General features: G+C 39.1%; 1 protein-coding gene across 1 annotated transcript; it reads right to left on the reverse strand.

The window, feature by feature from the left end:
- Positions 1 to 3,146: 3,146 nt before the first annotated feature.
- Positions 3,147 to 8,878, reverse strand: LOC109102317 (kelch-like protein 31). Its single transcript, XM_019115664.2, has 3 exons — positions 8,727 to 8,878; positions 6,119 to 7,321; positions 3,147 to 3,915 (listed from the first exon to the last, which is right to left on the reverse strand). Exons 2-3 carry the CDS (start codon positions 7,291 to 7,293, stop codon positions 3,183 to 3,185), a joined length of 1,908 nt encoding a protein of 635 aa, XP_018971209.1. The 5' UTR covers positions 7,294 to 7,321; positions 8,727 to 8,878; the 3' UTR covers positions 3,147 to 3,182.
- Between the last annotated feature and the right edge of the window lie 207 nt (positions 8,879 to 9,085).

The following is a 9,085-nucleotide window of genomic DNA, read 5'->3' on the forward strand; positions in this document are numbered from 1 at the left end:
ACCTCGTGTTTCTCACGCTGAGAAATAAGGGAAAACTTGTCCTGCTATAATTAATGGACGAATACGGGGAAAGCTCTGCCGAGTTCATAGCTGTCTTATACGGAATTAAATGCCATCTACCAGCCAACCAGATATTAGAATGTTGTCGTTTCTGCGAAAATTACGCCCCGAAGATTTCGCTGCAAGCGCGTTCGTTACTAAGCAACATGGATGCGCGCACAGTGTAAGTTGAAAGAGCGATCCGATGAATGCTGCAGGTAACCTTTTTTTTTTTTTTTTTTTTTTTTTTATTTTTATAAAGCATTTTGATTTTATGATTCCTGGACGAAATCACTTGCCTGTGACCAAAGATAGTGAGAGCTGATGTTGTGGAATATAGCCAAATTCGTGCTAAATTATCTTTGATGCAGTCAAAAACTCTCCAGCTGCTTTGCCCCAGAATCTTTTACTTCGCTTTGGCTACCAGAAACTAAAGAAAGTACTAGCGATGTTATAATATAACGATGAGTAAATCTGATAAAAGACAGACAAATTCATCCAAATAAAATAGATTGTTTTGTATATTTAAAAAATACAAATGTATCAAAAATAAAAAGAAATTTGGCTCCAAACGAGACAACTGAACATCAGTGCTCAATGTACATACTGTACACATACAGTAGGACTGCAGAACTCGTCCTGAGCATGTATGTCAAGCTGAGTCTTTGATGTGTGAGTGAGAGAGACAGAGAGATAGTTGTTGCAAGTCTGTTGTAAGTGTTTATTGTTCTCCATGGTGGGTTTGAACAAAACCAAAACTAGGAACAGTTTGGCTCTGGACAGAACGCTATCATTTATGACTGTGATAATGTCTGGCCTTGAGCTACAGTGCTTTATGTGGGAGCCTCTTACCCCTGTCATCCAGACACAGACATCAAAATGTGCAACAAACAGTTACTACAGAAAATAAATGAATAAACATTCATAAGCTGAAATGTGATCTCTCTCTCTCTCTCTCTCTCTCTCACACACACACACACACACACACACAGCTTGACATACATCTACACGGCAAATTCTGCAATACTTCTGTATGTGTACAGTATGTACACTGAGTACTGCTCTTCAGTTGGCTCGTTTGTGGCCAATTTTTGTTTTTTTGATACATTTGTATTTTTGAAATACATAAACTTATTTTATTTGGATGAATGTGTTTTTTATTTTATTTTTTATTTTTATTTTTAATCAGATTTACCAGTTGTTACCATTCCTATTTGTTCAGGTCAATTATGAACAATAGGTAAAATGGAACTGCTTGCGAAAACTTGAGAAAATTGTGTGCTGCAAATATTTGGATGGCTCCTCCCCTTTGAGTGGCCCCTCCCCTAATCTCACTCCAAACTTTTGCTATAACTTGAGAGCCCTGTGTGTATGTATATTAATAATGTTCATGGGAAAATGCAAATTGACTTATTAGGTCAGGAGTCACATCTTATACATTCCATTGTCATCGTAATTTATTAAGCTTTTTGCACTGTTAAATTTCTGTTAGCAGCCAAGGCTCCAACGCCCATTATGTTTACTTGGTAAACTTGAAAGTCTAACAGTAAAGGGATAGTTCACCCAAAAATGAAAATTCTGTCATTGTTTACTTACCGTTGAGTTGTTGCAAATGTGTATGATTTTTTTTCCCCTTTGGCTGGACCCCACTGACTTCCATAGTATGGAGAAAGAGAAGGTTGCCCATATTCTTCAAAATACCTTCTTTTGTGTTCAGCAGAAGAAAACTTTCACTGGTTGGACAAACAGGTATGAATTAAGGAAATATGGGGGCCCCTTCTCTCTCTCTCTCTCTCTCTCTCTCTCTCTCTCTCTCCTTTAGTCATTTTCAAAATAGATTCCAAGAAAAATGTCAACAGCAACATTTCTTAAGAAGCTTTAATAAATATGCAGAGCTTCATTATCTGACAACATGTATCACAGTATGCATATTGTGAACAATCCATTGATTTACCTTAAATAAGCAATACCTTATTAAGATAATACATCAGAAGAGTGTCCAGTTGTCACATTTTTTTTTTCCTATCATATAATGTTTTCTAACCAGAATATTAAAAATCATGGAATATTAGGAATCATGGAATATTTTGTAATTTGTGTTGTTTTTTAATTTGTGTAGTTTTTTCACAATTATTTATTCTCTAGGTTTACAAAATATGCCACGACTGTAAATCCTTTTATGTCCTATTCAGCGTTCTTCACATCACCACCCACAACACAATAGTGTCTTTTTTTTTTCTTTTTTTTTTTTTTTTTGTGTAAACTGAGTCAAACAGGGTCACGACTAAAATCCTACAGGGCCAGGGACATGTGCACTCCTCCCTGTGTGGCCTAATGATTTAGAACTAGGGACGTTGTTCTCAGTAATCCTTCCTGCCGACAACCCTGCTTATAATTAACTTGCTTGATTTTCCAAGAGCCAGCAGCACTTGTCTTACATGATTAAATAAACTGCCTGGTTGTATGAACACCTACTCCTTGTAAGTAAAGTATAGGTGAAATGTTAAAACCTGGCTTTCTCATGGAATCTATGCTACCTTATGTATTAGCCTAAATAAATATGAACAACAAGCTTGCATGTCTACAGTGCAATAAGAATGGCATCATTGGAAAATAATGCTGTAATAAATATTTGCAGGAATTTTTAAAGGTTATTTCATTGTTTGGTGATCAAAGGACAATGTCTAATATATGTGGACAGTTTGCAATGTAGCAGTTACCCCATTTTGCACATTAAGGGACTAATCAAATCATAACTGTAGAATTGGCCCCACTTGGAAAATAATTTCCCAATGAAAATTATGACTGTAACGTGTTTTGTTTGTATGCATTTCCTTTTCCATAAACCTCCAAGACAAATCTCTCAAACTTTTCCTGTTCGCACAACCTATGAACCATCTTCGAAATGCATCCATCTTTAGCTGTCTTCGAATTGCTTTAATTTTAAACATAGTGGCTTATAGAATTAAATGTTAATTTGTATGCATAATTGAACTTTGTCATTTTTTGTTGTGATCTGACATCCAACATTTATTTTACTTTTTAATTTTGTGGTTTGTGGGATTAGTTGTTTTTGAACAAACGGTTTTGTAATAATTTGTATTAAGTTACTTTAATAAATTTGAACACTACTCCCTCGCTGCTTATATACTAATCGGTGCGGATGATACAGAGCTGGCCCTCGACTCCCGTGTTTTGCGTGTGGGGATGGTGACAACACAACATGAGATACCAACCGTTGCCTCTGGCAATTCGTCATCCTCAGTCCATTCGTTAATATCAGGGTTATACACCTGAATACATTTTTTGTACTTCTTCTCAATCTCATTCCAGCCACCCAGGAGGTAAATCTTATTATTCAAGGTGGCAGCACCAGCCGTGCTCACTCCAGTGAGCAAGGGGGCGACGTAGCTCCACTGGCCGGAATGAGGGTTGTAACATTCAACTGGCAAGACATCCACCCTCTCTCCACGTCCGCCCAGTTGGCTGCCGCCGAGAACATAAGCGCGATCTCCATTGGTCACTGAACAGTGCCATCCTCTGGGGGTGCTAAGACTGTTCTTATCCTGCCAGCTATCGGTGGATGGGTCATAAGAACATACAGCACGAGAGTAGGCGTTGTTAATGTAACCACCGCTAATCAAGATCTTGCCATCAATAACTGTGCTGGCATGGCAACATCTAGGGACTTCCATTGGAGATTTCATTTGCCATTGGTTAGAGGATGGAACGTAGCACTCGACAGATGCCTGGCAGCCATCAGAATTACGCCCTCCTACAGCGAACAGGAGACCATTGAAGGTATTGAGGCTGAAATGAGTGCGCTTTTGAATCATGTTTGCCAGGTGGATCCACGTGTTGAATCGGGGGTCATATCTAATGAGGGAAATACTTGTAAGTTAAGCATCGCTTCGAAAAAATACATGCCAATGGACTGTTGACAATAAAGTCATCTGAAAGGGATAGTTCACCCAAAAATGAAAATTTGCTGTTAATTAATTCACCCCCAGGCCATCCAAAATGAAGATGATTTTTTTCCCCTCAGTAGAACAGTAAAGAAGATTTTTAGGTGAAACTGCTGTACTTGGTGATTCATATACTGCACATCTGTGGTTGCCGGATTTTTGAGTCTCAAAAAAACATACAGAGAAGACCAAATCAATACCCGTGGCTCCTGACAATACACTGGGGTCCTATGAAGCGAAATGATCGGTCTGTGCAAGAAACTAAACATTATTTATTTACAACATTATTACCTTTAATCCACAGCCTGGGCAAACGGTTCTGAGCATGTTCACGACTATCTGGAGCGTGATCTTCGCATACTCACAAGTAAGCTGATAATGCTGTTTGTTTACAATGGAGAGTAAGGACTCATATGCAGAGCTTCACCAGCAGTACCAACGTCTAAATCTCACTACATAAAATTTACAGTGGTTGATGATTTCGATCTGAAAGAGGATGACATGGAATTTTATGCACAGCCCTACTTGTTTAAACCAGAATATTCCTGACCAAGAACTGGGAGAGATGGAAGATGGAGTGGCGATGGCAGCAGTGGCACAATCACCGCAAGCCTCAGTAGGTGCGTTTCCATTACAAATTTGCGCAAAACTTTGGTGATATTTTATTAATATCGATAAAAAAGTATTGCTAAATGACAGCGTTTCCATTTACAGATGTTATGCGACTAAACATATTTTTTTCCTCTCGCAATAATTCATGGCAATGGATTTTGATGGGATTTTGACAGATTTTGGCATTTTTTACATATATATTTAAATCGAAGGAGGCGTATGCGTGTATCTTGACAGAAGCAGCACAGAGAGCAGCTTCTGGGACATGCCGTGGCGCAACTAGTAACATAAGCATTAACTAGAGTAGCCGCGATCAGCTCTGGAGCCGTAACACGCTGCAGACAGGTGCAGTATAAATAGTCTTAGCATTAATGACATGGAAAGCCCCTTATAGCCTACATGAGAGCAGATACATATGAAGTGTTTCTTGGAGGTTATAGTACATTGAGGAATGATATTTTTGAGGTTTTATGTACGCCATGTGACCTGTTAATGCAAAAAAAACGTTTCCATTGCAGTTTTGCAAATTTTTCGCATTGCCTGAAAAATCACCTCATGCGAGTGTAAAAACTTTTTTGCGATATATGGGTGTTTTTGCGAAGTTGATGCATTTCCATTAGGTGTATTTTCAACTCGCATTTTCAATTTGCACAATTTGAAGGGTAATGGAAACATGCCTAAATGCATTTCCATCTTCCATTATTCGCATTAACCCTTTTTCGCACAAGTCAAAAACCACCTCAAGCGAGCGTAAAAACCTTTTTGCGAATTAAGGCATTTCATTTTTGTAAATTAAGGCATTTTTATTAGAAATTCACCATTTACTTTAAAATGAGCATAAAAGCAGGGTGATGGAAACCCAGCGAGTGTCATGCAATGACAACAGAGGTAGTATCGATCTGGATCAGTTGTCAAAAATCTGTGTGAAAGGTCAAACTTCCTGAATGGGATCATGCATGCAAACTTAATCTTTTTTTAAATTAGTTCCAGCATCCAGGATAAGCCCAAGTAAGTAACATTTGACGGAAACTCAAACACACATGTCCTCACTCTCCGTAAACAAACAGCGTCATCAGTTTATGTGAGAGTTTGCGCCCATGCTTACTTCATTATGTGAGAATGTTTGCACTCCAGACAGTCGTTATTGCAATAAGAACCAGTTGCCCAAGTTGTGGATTAAAGGTAATAATGTTGTAAATAATATTCATTTTCTTGCACAGACCGATCGCTTCGCTTCATAGGATGGCAGTGTATCACCAGGAGCCATAGGTATTGATTTGGTCTTCTCTGTATGTGTTTTTTTGACTCTCAAAAACCGGCAGCCCCAAACGTGCAGTGTATGAATCGCCAAGGACAGCAGTTTCACCTGAAAATCGTCTTTACTGTTCTACTGAAAAAACAAGTTATCTACATCTTCAATGGCCTGAGGGTGAGTAGATTAACAGCGAATTTTCTTTTTTTTGGTGAACTATCCTTTTAAAGAAAACGACATCGGATCTTACCTTATAAAATTACTGACGGCATGTTTTGCTTGGTTCCTAGCATCATTCTGGTCTTCACCACCAGCAACGTAAAGGAAGCCATCCAAAACAGCCACACACTGATTGAAGCTCTTCGCAGGCATCTCCGTCAGCTTGTTCCAGACACTATCCTCATCTCTGTAGAGAATGTCCTTGCTGAGAGATTTTTCGGTTAGGGCAGGCCGGCCTCCCACCGTGAGCAGCACCCGTTGGCCGCCACGGACCTTGGTTCTTCTGGATTGCAGGATGTTCTGCTGGAATGGCAGCAGGTGATAATTCATGGCATCGACCAACAGACGGTGGCACTCAGCATCTTGCATCATCCTGGGAACGATCTGCACGTGACTAACAAGGTCCTGGGGTGAGATGGTTCCAAAGCGGATGTTGCACAGCAGATCAGGAGCATACTTCAGCCTCTTCTCATCAAAGTCTAACCACTTTATTGCGATCTGGAAAGCTGTGAGCTCAGAGGGCAACTGAAGCGAGTCATCTGTGAGAAATTCGCTGATCTGCTCATAGGTGAGCTTTAGGAACTGTTCCATTTCGGAGAATTCGATGAAGTTCTCCCGCATGAACTTCTGTGCAGCCTCTTTCGTATCTTTCAGATTGTACGTGTCAGCGATGTTGACAACATACATGCAGTTCTCCACACTGATCTCCCGCATCAAGAACTCACTGCACATCTTCACCAGAGAATGGATCTGCAACAGCATGGCTGCTGATATTGTGCTACCAATGGTGTACAAAGACAGGGTCAGTTTTCCAGAATAGGCGTAAGTGATGACTGTAGCCAGACCTACTGGGGACAAATCATTGAGCTCAATCTTCTTGAGGGCTGGATCCTTCCTAAGCATGTTTTGGATGTACTCACTGCAGGAAGCCATCACAACCTTGTGAACGTCAAATGATTTGGACTTGGTTGCTACAGTCAGATCACAGAGGAAGCTGTCTTGCCTCATGAGGCCAAGACCCTCCAAGAGGTTGGGTGCGTAGACGGAGTCAGTGACCTCTGTTGAGATACAACTAAAACCATTTCCACCTTCCAGGAGAGTGCTGAGCCCATTGATTTTGTTGGTGGGACTGTCCTCTACCAGAATTGTTATCTCATTTATGTCAGCTTTGTTCTTCTTAGCGGCCTTGTTCTTTTTGGGTGCCATGACTGTAATGATGGGTCACAGCCAAGACCTAAAAGGAATTTTGACAAAATAAGAACACATTATGAGTCAAAGAAATTTTTTGAAAACATGTAAGTGTTTACGGACAAATCTGAACAAATCTATTACTCTTGACCTGTTAATATGCAGTAGGTGACCACTTTCTATGTTTTCAATCATTGACAGCCCACATTAACAAACTTATTAAATTTTGACAAAATATACATCAACTGAAAGATCTACAACTTACACTTCAACATATGATTGTAACAATGTACATCTATTAGTGACTATTATTTTTATTTTTATTTTATAAAAAATGACTTGTACAAAAAAACTCAAGAATCTATTCTTTTAAAAACCATATAAAATATGAGCATATAAAAATGGCGGGTTTGGATAGGTCCCCCTAAATGCATATAGTGGATGCAGTCCTGGTATCAATGTATGCACCATTTTAATACTGAGCAATAGATATTTTTTTCATTTTACAGTGCTTTAATTATCATTAATTCGGTAAATTTGCACATTTCACAAGTGTTTTCAGCAACAAAACACATTCTGAGACTGAACCTGTCCTCTTAAGTCTGTAGTGTAGTGACAGTCTTTTCTCATATTTCAAAACCACGTGTGGTGTTGCTCAACTATTAGTGTCACTCTAACAAGAAGCAAAATATAAATTAAAAAATAGAAATAAATAAAAATAAAAATGCAATCTCAGAAGTTATCTCAGAATTGTAAAGCTTTATACTAATACTCTTTAAAATAAATAAAATAAAAGAAACACTTAAGAGTTGTTATCGCAGCATATCACCTCGGCATTCCCCTCTTTGCATCTGTCACAAGTTATCACAACTATGGCCAAAAATAGAAAGGCAGTGTACCATCGCTCTAATGTTCCTTTTATAGACCCGAAGTTATTTAAACCCATCTGTCCTTTCAGTATTTAAGAACTAAAACATATAACTTAATTTGTAGGGAACTGTTATTTTGTTAAATGTTACAGTAAACTGATTCATAGTTTACTTGAATCAGTTTACTGATTCATTTTTGTACCACGTTCACACACACACACACACACACACACACACACACACAATGTATTTGAAAACAGGCTTCAGTCAGAACCAAACGTACAGCCTGATAAAACATAAGAAACGTTTTCCACTAACAACATTTATTTTTGTTAACACACACACGGGAGAAAACAACAACAACAACAACAACCAAAAGAAAAAAAAAGAAAAGAAACGAAAACAAAGACCCCAATACAGTGACCTGAAGAACCTACGCAGCTCCCAAAAATCATACAATCAACTCAAGAACCTCCTTTCAGTCAAACTGATAATTGCTAAGGTACATTTGTTAAATTAAGGTGCTGTAATGAAACACCGAAAACTTTTGTGTGTGTGTAAAGACAAGTATAACGCGCTTACCGATGTCGATATGAAGTAGGTGGAGGAGAAGGACAGACTTGCACCTCCAAGTTGGTGTGCAGAAGAGAGAGACGTTCCGTCAGAGGTCCGAATACAGCCGATTAACTCCTCCTCTCCTGCTCACACAGAAGAGGTGGCTGCGCAAACAGTGCGGAGCGCGTGGTTATTTCACCAATAGGTCATAATTAAAATACCTGATCGGCGTCAAAAGCTTTTGATGTTGTCTGATTCATGTCATTACGAGAAGGACGAACATGAAAACACATTAAGGACAAAGAGGGTGCACGGAGGACGCGTGTACTACAGATGGAGTGCAACTGAACTGCAGTTCATGAACTCAGGCTTCTCCACACTCGTAA

Source organism: Cyprinus carpio, chromosome A13 (genome assembly GCF_018340385.1).
Source record: "Cyprinus carpio isolate SPL01 chromosome A13, ASM1834038v1, whole genome shotgun sequence".
Lineage (NCBI taxonomy): Eukaryota > Metazoa > Chordata > Actinopteri > Cypriniformes > Cyprinidae > Cyprinus > Cyprinus carpio.

Excerpts from the sequence above, each read along its gene's own strand:
- LOC109102317 (XM_019115664.2), bottom strand. The coding sequence starts at position 7,293 with ATGGCACCCAAAAAGAACAAGGCCGCTAAGAAGAACAAAGCTGACATA. Across the intron at positions 3,916-6,118 it reads GCCGTCAGTAATTTTATAAG|ATATGACCCCCGATTCAACA; the intron begins GTAAGATCCGAT and ends TTCCCTCATTAG.